Below are 21619 nucleotides of genomic sequence, written 5' to 3'. Positions count from 1 at the left end.
CCTGGATGCTAGTGTGGGGCTGTTGTAGGCGCTGGAAATGGTGCTGGTGAAGCACTCGGCACAGTGCCCACCCCTTGCGTGGGCACTGTTGTCCTTGGAATCCTGCAGATTCACAGTGTCTTTACAATAGTATCCGTGAGACTTCTGTCATTGGTCTATGAATTTCTATGATCGCCTCACAGCTGAAAGACCTGGGGCAAGTTACTTAAATGCTCTTCTGGCTGTTGACCAGTGTGAGAATCAGTGAGATGAAGTGTGTGGAGTGCTTTTTAATAGTCAAGTCTGCACCAGTTGATCATTGGCAGTACCTTGGGTAGTAGGATTTGGTGTCCTTTCTTCCTCGCCTCTGGACCCAGGTCCTGTGTGGCAGACTGTGGTGTTGGGCTTCTAGCCATATATATCATCACCCCTTTGCGCTCGCAGCTTGTGCAAAACTGTTCGTGAAGGGAATGGCAAATGTCACTCCTGTTCATTCTCATTTCTCTCCCTCTCTGCCGCCCAAGACCAGGGCTTGTTACTTTATAAATTCTAATGAATCTTGGTGGTCCCTGCTTCCCATCTGGAAAACACGAGGCTGTTCCATTGGTATAGGCCTGGGGCATAAATGGGTCTCTTTGACCTCTAGTGCCTCCAGGTGCTGTTGGGGTCATGTGTCACCTCCTGTAGTCACATTCTGCACTATTTGCCCTTTAGCTGGTTAATTCTCTGCTGTCTCAAAGTTTAGAAGCTCTGGCTCCACCTCCTGTGATCCCGCCGATTCAGTCTTTCCCTTAGAACTTTTGTGTGAAATGTTTTTACAGATTCTTAGCCACAGGGTTCTTTTCTTCTAGCCTTTACAAATCATTTTTCTTGGCTCACAGATTAAAGTCTATCTGTCTGTCTATCAATGTCATTGAAAGAAGATTTCTAAAATGTCTCTGATTCTATTCTCAGAATAAACCACTCATAGCACAGAAGGTCTTTCTTTAGAGGTTTCCTTTGCCTGGCCAACTTAGTTCTTGTACACATTTCTTTTCTTCTTTTTCTTTTTTAAAAACTTCTATTGATTTCAGAGAGGAAGGGAGAGGGAGAGAGAAACATCAATGATGAGAGAGAATCATTGATTGGTTGCCTCCTGCACACCCCCCACTGAACATCGAGCCCTCAACCTGGGCATGTGCCCTTGACCGGAGTCGAACTCGGGACCCTTCAGTCCACAGGCCAACGCTCTATCCACTGAACCAAACCGGCTAGAGCTTGTACACATTTCTGTAAGAGGAAGAGGCATCTGTTCTGTCCTTGAGAGAAGGTAGCCAGCAGGACTGGAGAATTCTTGACCCCGAGGAGGAGTGTAGAAAAAGACCATCTGGCCCAGAGAAATGAAGTAACCTGCCACAGTCACATATCCGAGTGGTGGCCCCACGCCCACAGTTCTGATGCCTAGTCTGACTTTCTGCCCATGACCTCCCAGTCGGCTGGGAGGTGTTATTCCAACCTGGGCAGTGAGCTTTCTCTCAGAGCTCTACAGCCATCAAAGGGCTGCAGGGAGCCTGGTCAGAGAGAGAGAGAGGGGTGCCTTTTCATTCAGATAACCTGGCCTGACCACAGTGGGTTGAACTCAGATACCCTGGCCTGATTACATGGGCTTAAAAGGCAGCCACACGTGCAGTCTGTTTACTTATGTATAGTCATCCCTTGCTCATGCAGTGCTAGATGGTGGGATGAACAAATCCCCGGGTTGCAGAGCCTGGCTGGGCAGCAGAGATGTAAACAGAGGGTTGTGATAAATGCAACAAACACGGCACTAGCGAGGGGCTGTGAGAGCACTGACCCTGCCAAGCTCGGCAGCCTTCCCCCAGTTAACGTGAAATTTTGATCCTGACAACTGATGTTAACCAGACACGACCTGGAAACAGAGAGTGCCCCCTGACCCCATTTGATTGGCTTCCCCATGCCCCAGCATGGCCCTCAGGAAATACCCTCTCCTGACCAGAACAGGGAGCTCGAGACAGCCAAGGGTATTATATTATTCTCCCTGGGACTGCACCTCTTAAACCTCCCCGAGGGAAAGTGGGGGTGACTCTATGACAAGAGGTGGTGACGTGGGCATTGTGGCCAACCAGCAGCCCTGGCATGAAAGGAGCCAAATAAGGCAGCTGCCTCCCCAGAGAGCAGTGCTCTTTGCTGCTAGCAGAGGCATAGGCGAGTTTGGTTTGGTTTGGTTTCTGTTGCATATAGAGAGAGGAAGAAGAAGGAAAAGAGGCATATTCTTTGGCAGCACAGAGCATATTCATAAGATAGCACTACAGACCAAAGGCAAAGCAGTTACATCCATGTTTTTGGGTAGACGTGGCAGAAAATATCAATAAAAGAATTCAAAAAATATGTTGGGCAGAGGAATCATTATTGCAGTAAGTAAATAGGGCATTACTTGGATGGAGGCTTGCATTATTCAGGTTTTAGTGTAATGGTTTTTTGTGGGGTTTTTTTGGTGTTTTTTTTTTAGTGTAATGGTTTTAAACAATGAATCCTCGTCATTCAGTCATCTTCCACTCACCCAAAACACTGCTGCAGGCCGGGAAACGGAAGAGTATTGTAATGGTAGCTGATGAGATGGTTTCATTTTAAGATAAAGAGGCACTTAATTTGTTGGCTACGCGTGCCTGGCAGCCCCGTGCCAGAGGAAGGTGAGGAATTATCGTGCACTGCCCCGGTGGTGGGGTGCACACAGCCACAGGAATGGGTAGAACTGTGCTTGCACCCGCATTTTCAGAGCCACAAGGCTCTCTTCTCTGAGGAGGGAAGTCAGTAGAGGAAAACGGCTTTGGAAAAGGAAGTGAGTGCTGGGGCTGTGTTTGTGTGATTTTCAGTGTTTCGCTCGGTGTTCTCTGGGCTTCATGATTCCTTCCTGGGTCTGGGAAAGGTAGGTTCTCACCTTCATGGTTCAGCTGAGGGGACGGGAAGCCTTTCCTAACCTCGCCCCCGCCAGCCTCTCCCGCCTGCTCTCTCAGACCTGGTGCCCTGGCCTCCCTGCCTCTGTGTACCTCATCCCCTGACGCAGAAGTACCCTCTGGACCCCTCTAAACTTGCAACCCTTACCTTTGTGCCCCGGGCCCACTCTGCAGCCTGCTGCTCAGGACTCAGCTGAGGCATCGCCGTTCCTGGGGGCCCTGCCAGGTTTCCTGTCTGTGTAGCCTCCTGGCTACACTCAGGCAGGGCGCAGGCCTGTGTCAGAGGCGTGGCATGGGGGGGGGGGGTGTGTGTGAGGGGACTGACTGCTTGCTTGGCGGTGTCCAGAATGCGAGCTCCTCGTGGTGAGGAATGCACTTTTCACCCGTCTCTCTGGTGTCCGGCATCGTGAATGCTCAGTAGGGTTTGTCAGATACAGGAAATGAAGAAAGTTAAACCGGGAGTCAGCTGCGAGGATGCTGAATAAAAGCAGGGAAGAATTCTGCGGCGTTTTCCAGGGTGGTTGAGGTTCTTTGACATACGAAAAATCATCAACCTCATTCATAATTAAAATGCAAGTAAGACAGTATTTTGCACCTGTGAACAGGCAGAAATCAAAATTTGATAACTTGGGTTTTCAGATGTGTGGGGAAACGACACTGTATTTTTATGTTAACATTACAAATGTAGAGTCCTCTGACCAAGTGATACCACTTCTAAGAGCTTATCTTCCAATATATACATCCACATGTGCAAAACTAGATAGATAGACAGGCATTTATTACCGCAGTTTTGGTTTTCTGGCAGTAGCTAAAGATTAGAAACATCATATGCCCATCAATAAGAGACCAGTTAGATTAATTATGGTTCATTCATACAACTATTATACAGCTGTCAAAAAGAATAGTACAGCCCTGGCTGGTTTGGCTCAGTGGATGGAGTGTCGGCCTGCGGACTGAAGGGTCCCAGGCTCGATTCCGGTCAAGGACATGTACCTTGATTGCGGGCACATTCCCAGTGGGAGGTGTGCAGGAGGCAGCTGATTGATGTTTCTGGCTCTCTATCCCTCTCCCTTCCTCTCTGTAAAAAAATCAATAAAATACATATTTTTTAAAAAAGAATAGTACAGCTCTTTGTGTATGGGTACGAAACAATCTCCAAGTGAAAAGCATATACGAAGCATTAACAGTTATATTTGCAGGGAGGGGAAATGTTTACATGTTTTTGTATAGAATACTCAGGAATGATAAACACCTGGTATCAAGAATTGGAGGGCTGAAGGATAGGTATAGAAGGGTGAATTTTTCTACTATATATTTTTCTATTTTGGTACCTTTTGAATGTTGTTCAAAGAATATGTAGTACTTATTTCTAAAACAATTTAATTTGTTTTAAAGTAACCAGTCGAGTGGTAGATATGTGTCCAGATTTGCTGAGATCTGCAGAATCACCCTATAAAAATCACGAAGAATTCCACGTAATAGAAACACTTCTCATCCTGATATCTAACACACACACATACACACACACACATACACACACACACCATCCCCCACCTTTGAAGTCTCTTACTCACGATTACCTAGACCAGTGGTCACTGACCTTTCAGACCTTATGGACCACCATTGGCCCACGGACCACTGGAATAAACCATTGGAGTTGCAAAGGGCTTGGACACTTACCTAGTGGTGTTTTCCTGAGAGCTGAACACTGCTGCTCTTCCAGGATATGTGCCATGCCTTCTGTTTCTCTCACCTGCTGCTACAGCGTGTTTGCTTTAAAACCATGAATGCCGTCTTTACAGGGCTATTTAGATCAGAGTTGCAATAGCAAGTAGAGTGTCACTACAATACTAATTAACCAACATATGACTTATGGGCCAGAGCTCTGTTTCTCTGTCGTGGAAACATAAGCTTTGATCCTCTGGTTTACGACATCAGTGGAATTCCTTGGCGGCATTATAGTCTCCTCATTCAGTTACACGCCAAGACCTATACATACCTATACGAAATGGACACGCTCCTACTTAGCTGTGTCATACCATCCCTTCATAGTAAATTTCATGAAATAACATTATGCCTTCAAAACCCAGATACCTTAGTAACCTTGGCAGTAGGGAAAGTGTAAACATGAAGCTTTCTGCTATAAGATAGAAAAGGACAGAAATGGGACAAGGGTGGCCATAGAGGTGGGTTGTGATACAGGTGAAGTCACAAGTCATTGTTCTCTAAATCAAGGCCTTCTGCTTTTGCTTGTAAGTAAATAAAGGTGTTTGTATTTACACAAGTATCTTGCTTGAATATTAAAAATTTTGTATCCTGCCCCCCACCACAGAGCAAGAGTATTCTGAATTAAGCACAATAATCAAGGTGCTTTTAAAGAAGTATTTAGTTCCTTAGTTTGTCAGTTGTTACTTCTCAGCTTGTGAAATTATCCTGAAAGAGGTCCTTAGCCTGAATCCACAGGTGCTTTGGTATAACGGCAGTAGCTTCTCTCCTGGTTCAATGCTGGCTCCATGCAGTGCCTTCTGGTGACTCATCATGTGAAGTCAGATTCATTCACATATCCTAGGAAAACCGAGGTACCAGCTCCCCTGAGCACAGCGGCACCAAAGCTGGGAATGAGCGATGCAAGGGGAATGTGAGAGTGCCGTGCTTCTGTCAAAATAATCATAGTGCCCTCATCTGTAGGATGCACTGGAGTACTTTTTCATAATTCCCTGGGGTTTGATGAGGGACTAATGAGGGGAGAGGACAGAAGCTCACCACAATACCCAGGAGGCTGGGGCTCTGAACCGCTGTGGGGAGGGCACCTGCTCAGCTCTCTTCTGCCTCAATTATGCTGTTGAGGACCTGGCTCCATACAGGGAAAGGAAGAGGGTCGCTGAAGTAGGAGGCTGCCCTGGGCTGCATCCAGGGAAGGAAGAGGTAAGAGATGGAATCTGAAGCTGTGGTAGCATGTCCTCTTGTGGTCACCTGCTGAGCCAGGTAGATTGTTCACCTTTGTGCAAGTCAGGTATTGCACCCCTATGCCACTTCCCATGGATGGGTACTGCTGGTGCCTGCCCAGCTGTTGGTGCTGGCTTGAGAGGAAGTGATGAAAAGTCCGAAACCAACTGAGACAGATGCTCTGTGTCCTGTCTTTGTAAGACAGGGAACTCAGAAGAGAGTGTGAATCAGCAGCTGGAAGGAATTCCATGTCTAAGCGCCAGAGGTTAACCCTGTCACATATACATGTTCATTCATCCAGCATCCTGAGCGACTCCTGGGTGCCTGGCACGAGGTTAGAATAGGATGTGCAGGGTCAGGGAGAGGATGGGCATCGCTCAGGAAGGACACAGCTCAGGAATCTAGCGTTTCCTCTGTGGAAGGCTAATCTCCCAAAATTGGTTATAAATCACAGGTGTATCTTTGGAGTTATGTCCCTACTAATTTGCCTCATTTCAAAATTGATATAAAGGAATCTTAAGATGAAGCCTCATTCAGATGACGGCATCCTTTTTCAAATAAGAATAATTTATATGCCATTTTCCTCTTTCATCTGTTTTTTTTTTTAATTTTTTTTTACAGAGAGGAAGGGAGAAGAAGAGAGAGTTAGAAACATCGATGAGAGAGAAACATCGATCAGCTGTCTCCTGAGCACCCCCTACTGGGGATGTGCCCGCAACCAAGGTACATGCCCTTGGCCGGAATCGAACCTGGGACCCTTCAGTCCGCAGGCTGACGCTCTATCCACTGAGCCACACCGGCCGGGTTCATCTGTTTTTAAAGTTGCCTGTTTTCAAGAGTTTGCAAAGTGAATTTCATTGCAGTCAAATCATATAACATTAGCTTTAAGAGGGAATAATTTTCTTTTTTACTCATCAGCATCTTATGAGGTATTAAAGATGTTCACTAATTTTTTTTTTAATTTGTATCCTGTGAAGTACTTTTATTTTTTACTAGAGGCCTGGTGCATGGATGGGGTCTCTTAGCCTGGCCTGCCCCCTCTTGCAATCTGAGACCCCTCGGGGGATGTCGGACTGCTGGATTTCTGGCCCAATCTCACAGGCCTGGCCGAAACCCGGCAGTCCGACATCTCCCCAAGGGTTGTAGCAGTGGTGAAGTGGCAGGCAGCTGGAGAGGAGCCCCAGCTGGAGCGGGTGCAGCTCTGTCGCCGCTCATCCTGGTCCCGCCGCGCCTGCTGCTGCTGCCACCGCAGCTGTGCTCACCTGCCGTGAGCCCGGCTTCGGGCTGAGCAGCGCTCCCGCTGTGTGAGCGCACTGACCACCAGGGGGCAGCTCCTGCATTGAGCGTCTGCCCACTCTGGTGGTCAGTGAGCATCATGGTGACCAGTCGACTGGTCGTTCCAGTCGTTCGGTCTTAACGGTCGCTTAGGCTTTTATATATAGAGATATAGAGATTGGTATAGTATGAGAAGTTACTTTTCTGACCCCTCTCCCAATTTTGAAAAACAACCCTTGTTATAGCCTTTTTTATTTTCTCCAGAACACCCTATCAGGTAGCAGAGGAAACCTCGGGGGGTTAAGTGCCAGGGGCAGACCCTGGGTGATGAGGAAAGCTTTAGCAACACCCCCCTGTGAGAAAGCAGGTGTCTTACTGCGGTTAGACAGAAATACCTGTCCCAGCTTTAACTCCCATGCGCTTGGAAACAAGGGCTTGAGTGTTGCTACTTAAGAGCTGCCATTACATTATAAGGTTACTGAGCAGAAATAGGTGTTAAAAGATATTTTGTTCCATGTCTAGCTAAAACCTAAAAATACAAGCTAGAAAACAGCAGGGATCGCCCTTTTCCTTGAAGATTTCATTAGACCAAGGGACCAACTCTAAAGTATATTCTTCTTTTTATTATTATTGAAATTAAGTAGACAGATCTAAGGGTTGCTGAGGTCAATATTCTCTTATATGAGTGTTAATTGTTGTTGTTGCTCTTTACTCCTAGACTGTAAGCAACGTGCGGACATTTTTATTTTGTTCACTACTATACCCCAGAACCTAAGAGCTTGGCATATCATAGACTAGAGGCCCGGTGCACGGGATTCGAGCACTGGCGGGGGGCGTGGCCTGCACGGATCGGCCCGCTGTGGGAGTGCTGCTCATCCCAGTCAGCTGAGCGGCTGTGGACCCGCCCTCTGAGTGGCTGCTCCCTGATCCGGCATCTTCCGTGGAGCCGGAGCACTTGCCTCTCCAGGGGACCTGGTCAGGGCCGGGCCCAGAGACAATAGCACTGAGAGGCAGCAGAGTAGGCCTCAGTCCCACGGCGGCCACGAACCCGTCTCCCAGCCTCCAGGGTCAGCTCTGCGAGCCTGGCGGCAGTGCTATGTGGCCTGGGGCGTCTGGGGGAGGCAGCAGAGAGTGAGGAGGAGGAGCCTGGGGCAAGGAGGTGACAATCGCAGCCTGGGTTCCTGCCCGTCGGCCCAGAGTTCGCAGTGGGAGCAGCCGCTCATCCTAGTCAGCCAAGCAGCGCTCCCACTGTGGGAGCACACTGACCACCAGGGGGCAGCTCCTGCATTGAGCGTCTGCCCCCTGGTGGTCAGTGTTCATCATAGTGACTGGTCGACCATTCGTTCTGGTCATTCCGCCATTCGGTCGCTGGGCTTTTATTATATACTAGAGGCCCAGTGCATGAAATTCACACACTCGGGGGTGGGGGTGGTGTTCCCTCAGCCTGGATTGCGAGAGGGTGCAGGCCAGGCCAAGGGACCCCACCGATGCATGATTGGGGCTGGGGAGGGACGTGGGAGTTTGGCCAGCTGGGGAGGGACCATGGGAGGGCTTTAGGGTGTGTCTTGCTCAGTCCTGATTGGCCGGATCCTAGCAGCAAGCTAACCTACTGGTTGGAGCGTCTGCCCCCCTGGTGGTCTGTGCACATCATAGCGACTGGTTGATCGGGAGTCTGTCTGCCCCCTGGTGGTCAGTGCATGTCATAGCAAGAAGTTGAATGGCCTTAGCATATCATTAGCATATAATGCTTTGATTGGTTGAATGGGCGACTTAGCATATTAGGCTTTTATTATATAGGACTAGAGGCCTGGTGCACGAAAATTCGTGCACTGAGGGAGTGTCCCTCAGCCCAGCCTGCACCCTCTCACAGTCCAGGAGTCCTCAGGGGATGTCCTGCTGACAGCTTAGGGGGGAGTGGGCCTAAGCCACAGTCTGGCCTCCCTCTGTGGGAAGCGACTGGGCGGGTGATCAGGGGACAGTGCCGCCCCCATCAACCCACTGCTGCCACCGCCGCCAGTGTCCTCCCTCTGCGGGAGAAGACCGGGCCGATCAGGGGAAGGCGCCGCCCCCCTCACCCCACCGCTGCTGCTGCTGCTGACATCCCTCTGTGGGAGGCAACCAGGCGGCCGATCGGGATGGTGCCAGCCGGCGCGGCCCTGCCCCCCATCACCCCTCTGCCGCCGCTGGTTGCTGCTGCCCTCCCCTCCCCCCCCCCCCATCGCCGTCCCCTCCCTCTGCCCTCTGGCCTGGCGCTGCCTGCTCGCCGGCCCTGCCCCCTGCCGACTGGTTGTTCCACCATTCGGTCAATTTGCATATTACACTTTTATTATATAGGAGGATATTTAGTGAGCATTTGATAAATGAATTTGGAAAAGCTTTTAGTTTAACCTTAGAAATCATTTTGTTCTTCAAAATCAGATAAAATGTCCAGTATTTAACCTCCAGTCAGACCATTTGGGTGTGGGGTGGTTTGGATTCCCCTCACCCCCACCCCAGTCCTCAGGGTAGGTGAGTGCTGGCTGGTTTACCTGGGCATCGGGGAGGAGTTCCTGTGTGAGGGGTGTGGCTTAGCTGGCTCGCTCCTGCCGTTCACTGGGATTTAGGGCTATATTAGAGATGAATTTAATTTTCCTCGATCATCATCCTGACTATGACGAATAAGATCAAAGTCTTATAACGGCTGGAAATAGTACTTCCTTTTCAGAGGTACAAGGCTGTTGTTTATCACTTGTTCCCAAACATTGAGGACTCACCGCTTCTGGCTTGAGTTTTTAATTGTGAAACTATTTCTTCAGTTAGTCAGTGCATGCCATTGTACTTCTTGTCTTCAGGGGGAAAAAAACAAAACACCACCTCCACATGAGTCATTGTATCTAATCCCATCACAGGAAGTGGATGTGGTGCCCACTGTGTCAGGAAATGTCTCCCCCAGCGATTTCCAGTCAGCAGCAGCCTGTTGTGCTGAGCCGATGCGCGTAAACTGGAGTGAAAGGAGCTGGCTTGATTGGCGACCAGTCAGTGTCTTCGATGAGCACATGTTCTTACAGTTGGAAGACAGAGTAGGGGATGGAGTGGGCCAGGAAAAAGAAGCCAGCTGTCAGCAACAACTGCTCCTGGAGAATTTGCTGATTGCTGGGCACCTGCTGTGTTCTAGATGCTACGTGGGCTAAGGAGGAAAAAAAGTGAAAAAGACACAGGAAGGAAGGAAGGGAGGGAGGGAGGGAGGGAGGGAGGGAGGGGACGGATTTGTTGCTGTTGGGAGAACTAAAGAAAACAATTATTTGAAAATGAGGAAATGCTGAAAGGATGGCACAGTTGTTGGTCACGGGGCACAGGGCTCCCTTTGCCTTTACAGAGCTGATTCTGTATTTACCGTGTGCCACACAAGGCAGGCATTTATATACTCAGATTATAACTTGTAGTGCATCGTGTTTATGCACAAATTATGATGTGAAAATATTTGTTCCTACCCTAGTTAGTGTTAATTACAGGGTTGAAGCCCTTCTAAGGGTCATTAACCACCTCTGTAGAAGCACAGTTCGGTTTTGTTACCTGGAATCTTCATCACAGCAGAATACCAGCATTACAGAAAATGCTTCCAGTTCTGACTCGGTTAGATGTTGAAAGCTACGCGCTGGCATGCAGATGTTTGGCTCGCAAAGACTCAGCCTTACCTCTCTACATCTCACCTTTCCAAATCCAAATGCATGCTCTCACTCAGGCACACCTGAATGTGCTAGCCTTCTGAGGACTCTGTCTGCCTGTCTGTACTTCACCCTTCTCCACTCAACTGTCCATGTTGTGGGAGGGTTCTCAAACTGCGTCTTGCTGCAGGAGGTTCAGCACAGCCCTGGTTGGGGCCAGTGATGTAGCAAAGGCTTATTAGGCCTGCAGGTACGCTCAGCTTCCAGCCATGGATCAGGAGAGCCCGTCAGCCAGGGACCTGACCCTGTGGAGGTGTTCACCCGTTAATCCCTTCGTCACCCTCCCTAAAGGGCATTCCTAGTTAAGCAAACTCTCTTGAGGAACAAAGTCTGAGCCGCTATGGTGAAGTTTCCAAATCACCCTTCCTGGAGGAGATGTTTTTGGTCTGAGAGAGTCTACTGTGATGTTGACCCTGAGAGGGAAAAGCTAGACACCCATCCCTGCACAAGGATGACTCGCAAATTCATGAAGCGTTCCATAATTAAAAAGAAAAACTCTTGCCCTGACCGGTTTGGCTCAGTGGATAGAGCGTCGGCCTGCGGACTGACAGGTCCCAGGTTCGATTCCGGTCAAGGGCATGTACCTGGGTTGCAGGCACATCCGCAGTAGGAGGTGTGCAGGAGGCAGTTGATGGATGCTTCTCTCTCATCGATGTTTCTAACTCTCTATCCCTCTCTCTTCCTCTCTGTAAAAAATCAATAAAATATATTTAAAAAAAGAAAAACTCTTAAAGTGGGCCACCACAATGTCTGATTTCATCCTTTTATGGTTTGGCCTATAACACTGCTCATATTCACAAGGACTTCACTCTGATCATTCGCACCCCCCCCCCCCCAAAAAAAAAAAACCCCAAATTTCTCTTTGTTTACTTTCCAACAGTTTTTGTGCTGAAAGTATTTAGTTTTCTAACACCTATTAGACTACATTTATTTTAGATTCCATAGAGGCAGAGACAATTGTTCTTAATAATTTTGTAACAAAGTGACTAAACAGTTTGTTTTATTGACTCTTAATCATTTCCTGTGCACTGCCTCTGTGTGTGTGAGAGAGAGGTTGGATTTGGCCATCACCAGTTATTCATTTGCTTCCCTGAGGAGCCCTAGATCCTGGTTCAATTTAGCACAAAATGACTCTTGTACAGAATGTGCAGACATTTTAAGGGGAACTTTCAGAACTAATGAGGAATGGGTAACAGATAAAGTGCCTCAAACACATACTAATGAGGGCATGGGAGGCAGGGGAATCCGGCTGCAGCATGGAGGGGAGGAGGGGTGTGGCCGGAGCTCTGGTGGTTTCAGCTCCCACAGTCCTTGGAGTAAGATAGCACACTGGCCTCTCTTACAGATAATGCACAATCCGTGCTGTTTCCCTCCCTGTGTCATCTGATGGAGCTCAGAATTGCTATGGAAACAAATGGGACCTCGCTGAGGAGAATCTCATTGAATCCCACTCTCTCACAGGAATCTCCTTGCTTCCTCTGTTGCTTCTATTGCAGTTTACCTGGGGATCCCACAAGCCTTAGCTGGCCTAATTTTTAAATGCAACTTGAGATTCTATGAGCTGGGTTCCCACAATTTATGTTAACTTTGTTCTCTACTCAGGTCCCCAGCAGAAGGGATAACAGTGTCTGAGTTAGATAGATAACAAGTTAGAGTTCCCAAGGTGGCTGATCAGACTCCTGGCTAATTGAACAGATGCCCGAAAACTATGGCATTATCTTCCCCACATGCAAGCTGACATTTTACCTTTTTAAAAATACTTGTGAAATGGTTCTGCAAATCACAGATTTCTCAACAATTAACTATGGTTTTATTTCCTCAGCTAAATTAGCCTATATAATAAAAGAGAAACATGTAAATTGACCATACCTCCGCTACGAGCACCAGCCAATCAGGAGTGAGTATGCAAATTAACCTGCCAAAGATGGGTTAATTTGCATACACAGGCGCCAGAGGAGAGCAGAGCGGGAGAGCCGGTAGAGAGTGGAGCGGCTTGGGCAACTTGGTTCCCCAAGCCGCCAGACGGAGAGCAGAGAGGGAGAGCTGGCGGCTTGAGGACTTGGTAGAGCGGGAGGCTGTGGAACGGAGTCAGAGCAGAAAGGGAAAACCAAGAGCATGGGGAGCACCAGGAATTCTGGGAATAGCAGTTCTGGTGGTAGCCCCAGGACTGGAAGCCGAAGCCCAGAGCAAGGGGAGCACCAGGAATGCTGGGAATCGTAGTTCTGGTGGCAGATGGATCTCCTAGACCAGTGATGCTGAACCTCTGACATGCGTGTCAGTGCCATTTCTGATGACACGCGGCCGCTGAGGCGGCCGCATGCCAAGGATGAAACATTTATGTTATTTAAACTATAAATATCGCGAAATAATGTTTTTTCCTCAAAGGGACACACTACCTGAGTTATGCTCAGTTTTTTGGCCAAGTTTGAAACACCAAGCTCAAAAGGTTGCCCATCACTGTCCTAGACACTAGTGCAAAGTGAGCCTGGAGCCAGTTACTGTTGCTGTGGGGATGGAGGGAAAGCAAAGGTGAGAGACATAAATAAAATCAGAGTGTCTAGGAAAATTAAAGGGAAGATATCCTAAAACTTCAAGGAAATCTCCACCAATGAAACAAAGGGGGAAAAAAGCCTCTTTTATTCTGTGAGCAACAAACCAAACTGGGTTGGGGTCTCAGACAATTCGCTTGTATGATTGCAAAGACAGACAGAAACTCCCAGATTGGAGAGGGCTCCCCTTGAGGGCTCCCAGATTGGAGAGGGTGCAGGCCCAGCTGAGGGACCCCTCCCATCCCCCGTGCACGAATCTTTGTGCACCAGGCTCCTAGTTTAACAATAAAGAGATAGAGAAGGGGGCAGTAACAGGGCCATGAAAGGGAATTTGGGCATGGTGACCAAGTCATGCAAAAAAGACAGGAGAGCCAAATTAGTATGGCTCAGTGGTTGAGTGTTGACCTATGAACCAGGAGGTCATGGGTTCAATTCTGCGGGCTCAATCCCCAGTAAAGTGGGGACGGGGGGGGGGGGGGGGGGTGGCCAGAGGTAGCTGATCAATGATTCTCTCTTATCATTGATGTTTCTATCTTTCTCCCTCTCTAAAATCAATAAAAACATATTTTTTAACAAGATAGAGAAATTCTTATTCTCATATTTCTATTCTTTTTTTCTATCTAATTTTAATGCTTAATAAAATCCAGAAACCATCGAAATTACTCGGTTATCAGACCAGCAGGATATCCTGGAAAAAGAAAACAATCCTCTGAATAAAAAAGCAGGAGAAGGCCCAAACATTCACCAGTAGGGTGGGTTAAATACACTTCAGTGCATGCAGGTTATACAATAGAATGAGAATGCTCTCTATCTACCAACATAGAAAAATCTCCAGTATATTACTGTTAGGTGAGAGGGTGTGTGTGTTGGGGGGGAGGGGGGGGTACAGCAAGTGTGTAGAACATGCAAATATTTCTGAAAGAAAAGGGAAAATACGAATTAATTTTGTATTTGCTGTTATCTGCATAAATAAACTGAAGGATACACAAGCAACAAGTAAAAATGTTTATTTCTGTAAAAGATGAGGCAGAGAGTGAGTGCGAGTTAGACTTTATTATACCTTTGTATAGTATTCTAATTCTTGAATTATGATGGTGTTATCTATATAAAAATAATTTTTTTAAAGAGAAGAGGTGCACTGTTAGGTAAGGGATAAATGAAACCTGATCTTGTTTAAGCATATTTTATATGTGATTTCAACCATCAAGTTTTAGCCTGTGTACCCTTTGGGGTAGGGTCATTTGCAGGACCATATATTTTGAGGAGGAAGGTGATAATTCTATAATTAGAACCTGTATGGCAATTTCAGTTCTAACCACGTTGGTAGGAAATTGGAAAGGCAAATCTGCATTTAAACTGTTTAGCTTGTTCTGACTTCTTGGATTTTTTTTTTTTTTTAAATCCCCTCCCTCCCCCAAGTAATTGAAAACCTTAAAACACGATGGTTGTGATTCACAGTGGAAATCTCTTGCTGATGCCTCGTTGAACACAGTGGGAAAGTGAACTCAAATTATGGTCTTAGCCTGTTTTTATTTAAGTTTGCATCTGGAGAAAGTGTTGTATAGTCTGTGCTTTTATTTTACAGGAGCAGAAAAATTCAGATTAGAAACATCCCTCCTCACCTGCAGTGGGAGGTAAGCCAGTGTCACTTCGTTTATCCTGTCCTCTCGCTTTCGTTCCTCTTTTAGTTCCCTTTCACAGTTAGGAATTGGAGTCCTCAGACTTGTTGCGCCTTCCCAGTGCCCTAATGTGCACGATCTGCCATGTGTTTGGGGTGGTGTCTGTCCCTCTCATCATGCAGAATGTGCGCTTTGATCTCTCAGGTTCTGTCTTCTCAAGCACCAACAAATTGTAAAACAAAATGTATACCTGGTTTGTGATTTTTTTAAATAAATATGTTCTTTAAAATTGTTTCAGAGAGAGGAAGGGAGAGAGATAGAGAGGGGTAGAAACATCAGCGATGAGAGAGAATCATTGATTGGCCGCCTCCTGCACATCCCTACTGGGGATTGAGCCCACAGCTTGGGCATGTGCCTGGACCGGGAATTGAACCATGACCTCCTGGTTCATGGGTGGACGCTCAACCACTGAGCCACACCAGCCAAGCATGGTTTGTGATTTTTATCTCATGATTTTGTAAAAAATTTCTACCTTTCTAAGTTATTATTTTGGCGGGGGTGGGGGGTGGGGAGGAAATCCATGGAAAACCAATAGTTTTGTTAGTTTGAGCAGGTTTTTTGTTTATTTTGAATTAACTGCTATGAATAACAGTTAAGATATATTTTCTGAATTGTAAAATTTCTTATACGATTGCTACCTTCAAATAAATGGACACATGGAACAGACTGACAGGTCGGAGGGGTGGGGACTGGATAAATGAAGATGAAAAGAGTAGCCAAAAGAACATACATCATAGCCCTTAGACACAGACAGCAGTGGTGAAGGCCAGAGGAGGGCTGGTGGGAACTGGATGGAGGTGGGCAAAGGGGGGCAAATGGAGGACATCTGTACAGGGTCAACAATAAAAAAATTTAGTGCCCTGGCCTGGTTTGCTTAATGGTTAGAGTGTCGGCCCGAGGATGGAAGGGTTGCAGGTTTGATTCCTGGCCCTGGTCATGGTGCAAGTGGGAAGCAACCAATCATTGTGTCTCTCTCGCATCAATGTATCTTGCTCTCTCTCCCCGTAATGTCCCTCCCTCCCACTTTCTCTTAAAAAATCAGTGGAAAACATATCCTCTGGTGAAGATTAAAAAAAATTAATTAATAAATAAATTAGATTGAATATGAGGAGTGGCATTATTGCATTACTTAAAAACAAACTGCCTGATACTTTATTCCCCAACCCAAATGAAATCAAAATAGCTATAAAGGAAAGATAATGTTCAGTCTAATATATTTATTATTTTAAAACTTTTTTTTAAAATGTGTTTTTATTGATTATAGAGAGAAAGGGAGAGAGAGAGAGAGAGAGAGAAACAGCAGTCGGCTGTCTCCTGACCGGAAATCGAACCTGTGACCTCTTGGTGCTTGGGTCGACACTCAACCACTGGACCACACCAGCGAGGCAACATATTCATTACTGTAAAAAAACTTTTTATTATGGAAAATGTCAAACATACACATCCCATTGTTCTGTAAAATAAGGAGATTCCTAGAGAAAACCAAAGGAAGAATGGTTAAAGCTTCCAAGAAAAAGTGAGCCTTGTACTTGATTCTGCTTCTCATTTCAAGAGCAGAAAATAGGTCCCAACCTTCATAACGAATGTGATTGACAGTTACTGAGACTGAAATGCTGGTGTCATGTCAGGGGACAGATTACTTGGAACCTAGTAAGCAAATGAAAGTCCCACATATTTATTCAGTTCCAACCGATTTTATGGAAGACTTGACACATCAATTTAATTGTGTTAGTCCTGTCCCTGTCCTTGTTTTGCTGTAGTTCATCTGCTTGGGGAGAGCACTGTAGCATTTTTGTGAGTACAATCTTGTTTTCCCATTCTGACATTGAAGCTCTCTCTTTCAGGTCTTGGATGGACTTTTGGCTCAGTATGGGACAGTGGAGAATGTCGAACAAGGTAATAAGTGAGGAAATTAGCCAACTGAATGTAGAGAGGAATGTTATCTCTTATTTCTTGTAGGTTGGGTCAACTCCTGGGAAAAATAATAAGTTCAAACTCCTTTGAAACAAACAAGCTTCTTAGAGTATATGTTTGTGTATCTATGTGTGAGAGATGTCTATACATAACATATCTACCCATAGCTATATAATTTGTTTTTTCAAGGAATATGATTTTCAGGCTATTTTTTAATACTCTGTAATGTGCTCAAGCATTGGACAAACACTGTCAGGCTGGGATAAGCGTAATTCACTTGGAAGTAGTTGGATTACACTATTATAACAACTTCCTTCCTCCTGGCTAAAAATAACAATCTCTAATGTCTTGGATCCAGTGTTTCTCAAGAAGTAGGACTCCTACGCCAGAATCCCCTAGAGTGGTCGTAAAAATGCATATTCCTGGGGCTCCCCCTAGACCTACAAACAAGACTTTCTCGGGCAAGAGTTCATGCATCTGTATTTTAAACAAGTACTTCCACGTGATTTTTGTATGTATTCAACTTAGAGAGCCACTATCTTGGGAACAGTGTACTAGTAATAAATGCCCACGAGATATGTACTCTTCTGCCGCCCTTATTTTTATTTTTACCTTCTAAAACATGATGTAGGTTAGAGAGCGATTGGAATACTCCCTGGGCAAAGGCCAGGGCTGGGCTCACGTTTATGATGTGTAAATCGCAGGGGCAGTTCCTCCCTAAGGCTTACACATTCCCTCCCCACAAAGGCTGTGGCTACTTTGAAGTTATGGGATAAACGATGTTTTTAACAGTGGTCTTTAACCTTTTTGAGAATCTTATGGAAATTATAAACCAGAAAATTGCATATATCCACAAATTTGAATCTTTGGGTGGGGTAGGGAGAGTCAGGTTATAGAATTCCTAAAGCTCTACTATAGTTCCAAGATTAAGAATCCCCGCGGAAAGGAGATAAGAAAAAAAAAAGAATCCCCACACTGCAGGGTCTTATTATTACTTTGAAAGGGAGCTTTATTGTGGTTTTCTTGAATTAGCCTTAACTTAATGTTGTTGTTAACTCCAGGTCTCCCAATAGCTTAAAACATTTGAAGGGTGGGTTTGATTTAGTCATGTCTGCTTGATCAGTATTTTTGCTTTAAGTTTACTAGCTTGAATTGAACAAATTTTATCTTGCCTTTTGAATTTATTTTCAACTTCTGACTTTGGATGAAGAAGCAAATGAAAGATAAGCCAACTCACAAAATGATTTCTTATTAGCCATTCTTAGAGTTTATGTGTTCTCTCCGTTAGCCAAGTGAGTCGGGATTGTCATTTTTCTTTAATTATTGTATGCAGTTACTAGGTTTAACTCACACAGTCAAGGAGTTCAGTCACAGGGAAACCAAAGGAGTAACTCACCCTTATCAATGAATAAAGAATTAAAATAAAAATACCTTCTTATTTTTGATATATATCCAGTTATTTAAAACTAAATGCAAATGATAACAAATAAAATTTATACCTTGATAGTGGTATAATAAATTGATACAAACTTTTAGGAAAGTAATTTGAAATTATACATTAAAAGCATTATGTTCTTTTACTCAGTTTATTTTTTCTTCTGTGATTAGCTTAAAAAAGTAATTCAAAAGACCTAAAATTAATGATGTTTGCAACAAATGTGGTTTTCAACAATACTTTTTTTAGAATAGCAAATACTGAAAACAATCCATTTGTCAACATTTGAGGGATGGTCAGGCAAAAATCATGGCAGAGCTGCCCTAGCCAGTTTGGCTCAGTGGATACAGCGTCGGCCTGCGGACCAAAGGATCCTGGGTTCGATTCCGGTCAAGGGCATGTACCGCGGTTGCAGGCTCCTCCCTGGCCTGGGCCCTGATCGGGCCTCGTGCAGGAGGCAATCAATCGATGTGTTTCTCTCACATCGATATTTCTATCTTTTCCTCTCTCTTCCTCTTTCTCTAAAATCAGTGGAAAAATATCCTCAGGTGAGGATTAAAAAAAAAAAATATGGCCGAAACCGGTTTGGCTCAGTGGATAGAGTGACAGCCTGCAGACTGAAAGGTCCCAGGTTCATTCCGGTCAGGGCATGTACCTTGGTTGCTGGCACATCCCCAGTAGGGGTTTGCAAGAGGCAGCTGATCGATGTTTCTAACTCTCTATCCCTCTCTCTTCCTCTCTGTGAAAAATCATTAAAAAAAAAAATACAAGAAAATGTACCTGTAACCATGCAAAAGTGTTTAAAAAATAAGTGAAAATATAGCTTTGAGTTATATATAAATTGATTACAAATATATATATACAATTGGTTACAAATCATTATGAATGTAAATGAATAGAGATTCAAGTAACTCTAGAGTTAGGGCAGTGAATTATTTTGTGCATTTTTCTCTCACGTAAGCCTGTTTACATTGAGCCAGAGGGCGACAGCTTTTTTCTCTATGTTAATGTAGTTTTTGTTTCTTCCCCAGTCAACACAGACACAGAAACTGCCGTTGTTAACGTCACATATTCAACAAGAGAAGAAGCAAAAACGTAAGTGCATTTAGGCTTCCTTAAATTTTTTGAATGGTTATCTTTGAATTCCATTGAGTCCTCTGTTTATAAACCTTTTTGAAAAGATGCAGACCTTTGGCGTGTCACTGCAATTCCAGAGCATTTATACCAGGATGTCTCTTTGTTGATTGCACAGAGACTTTATCTTGAAAAATATTGAGCTGCGGCATCAAAACCGAGGTGGGACTGTTCTTGGCCTGGTCAGGAATAGAGCACCGGCTTGGGCCTAGACTCTGCTTCGCCACGGGGAGCCGCTTTTACCTGGCGTTTCCTCCAGGCACCGGGATAAAGCAGCACAAACCTTATTTTTTACCCACACTAATTGAATGGACACTAAAACATCCATTTTTCCTCTATTAAAAGGGGGATCCACCTCAGTGACATCAGCAGCAAAGAGAGGTGTCTGGAGGATATTAATCAAGGAGCACCTGGCTTAGGTTCTTTTTCCTACCCCCATTCACTCCCTGGTCCCCATTCATGACTAAACTGCTTCAGTGGTGGTTACTTTTGAGCTTGACTATTAACGGACGTGGGATTGAGGTTTTCAGAAAAACAACAAAAATAAGTTCCTTTTTATAGCAAGTTCTTGAAGTGCCTTTCAGGTCACTGTAACTAGAATAGGGTCATGCTTGGTTATACATCCCAGGATTACAGATTTATTTTTCAAGGTTCAACACACATGAAGACTGTATATAATAGTAAAAGATTGGACACTCACACACACACACACTCACACACACACTCTCACACTCTCTATCTCTCTATCAAAAAAATATATATATATATCTATATGTGTGTGTGTGTGTGTGTGTATGATGTCCAATCTTTTACTCTAAAACTCATTTTCATACCGGTAGTTTTTAAAAAGTTAACTTTGTATTGAAAAAGGCAATAATTCATTTGCTACTGACTTTTGCACACATCTATACCAATAACTCACCTTTGCAGTTCTTGTTCAGCTGCCACTTTGGTAGGACCTTTCTACACATTACTTTGCTGCTTTTATTGAATTCAAAAAGTGCTACTTTGTAATAAATTCACAAACCCTACACATTAAGCTAGTTCAATAGGGTTATTATTTTCACAGGCTGCCAAAAACATGTAAAAAAAATATGTTCCACATCATGTATAATTTTTAGAATGCAATAGTGGGATATTGTTTATTCCCTCTCAAATTAATAAATATTTTTAATTAATAAATATTTTTAGATAATAAAGGTTAGAGAAAAGTATGTATGATAGTTAATTTATTTATTAGTAAAAATACATATATATTTCTGTTTAAGAAAAATAAGATAGATATCGCTGTAAGATATTAATTTATTTTTGTAAATACTATATTTCTGTTTAAGAAAAATAAGATAGATATCGCTGTAAGGACTTTTTCTTATTTGTGGTTATCTATCTCTGAATTTTCAATAATACATACGTACTATGATAAAGAGTCATAATTTTATACTGATATTAACAAAGAGTCTTTGATAAGGGGGAGACAGTCTTGGTTGGTGATAAAAAGCGGAATGTGTGATTGTATAGCAAGTGCGACAGGCCTGTGGACTGTGATTAGTGTTACTTGTCAGCCATGAGCTCCAAGGGGGCAGGCGGGGTCTGTGGGGCTCACACTGGACCTCAGTGAGGATGAAGGGCACTCCCACAGGCGCGAGTGAGAGAGAGTGAGGACCCGTCCGCTGGCCTGGAGGGTCTTCTGGCCGCTGCTCTCTAACGGAGCTCGCCTGCTTCTGCTGCGTTTCAGAGCCATCGAGAAGCTGAGCGGGCATCAGTTTGAGAACTATTCCTTCAAGATTTCCTACATCCCGGATGAAGAGGTGAGCTCCCCTTCGCCCCCTCAGCGAGCCCACCGTGGGGACCACTCTTCCAGGGAGCAAGGCCACGCCCCTGGGGGCTCTTCTCAGGCCAGACAGATTGATTTCCCGCTTCGGATCCTGGTCCCCACCCAGTTTGTTGGTGCCATCATCGGAAAGGAGGGCTTGACCATAAAGAACATCACTAAGCAGACCCAGTCCCGGTACGTGCCTCCGGGGCTTCCTTCGCTTCCTTCTGAGGGGTTCCC

At 45.2% G+C, this 21619-nt stretch overlaps 1 protein-coding gene across 2 annotated transcripts in view; it reads left to right on the top strand.

Annotated features, from left to right (window-relative positions):
* Positions 1–21619, top strand: part of IGF2BP2 (insulin like growth factor 2 mRNA binding protein 2) — a 150767-nt gene that overhangs the window by 97697 nt on the left and 31451 nt on the right. For both annotated transcript variants that reach the window (XM_028134000.2, XM_028133999.2), the window contains exons 3-6: positions 14990–15038; positions 16928–16979; positions 19464–19527; positions 21302–21574. In XM_028134000.2, coding sequence (XP_027989801.2) covers positions 14990–15038; positions 16928–16979; positions 19464–19527; positions 21302–21574 — 438 coding nt within the window. The remainder of the gene's footprint in view (positions 1–14989; positions 15039–16927; positions 16980–19463; positions 19528–21301; positions 21575–21619) is intronic.

The sequence above is a fragment of the Eptesicus fuscus genome, chromosome 3, assembly GCF_027574615.1.
Source record: "Eptesicus fuscus isolate TK198812 chromosome 3, DD_ASM_mEF_20220401, whole genome shotgun sequence".
Lineage (NCBI taxonomy): Eukaryota > Metazoa > Chordata > Mammalia > Chiroptera > Vespertilionidae > Eptesicus > Eptesicus fuscus.
Note: the sequence above shows the minus strand (reverse complement) of the source record. Positions and strands in the feature narration are given on the sequence as shown.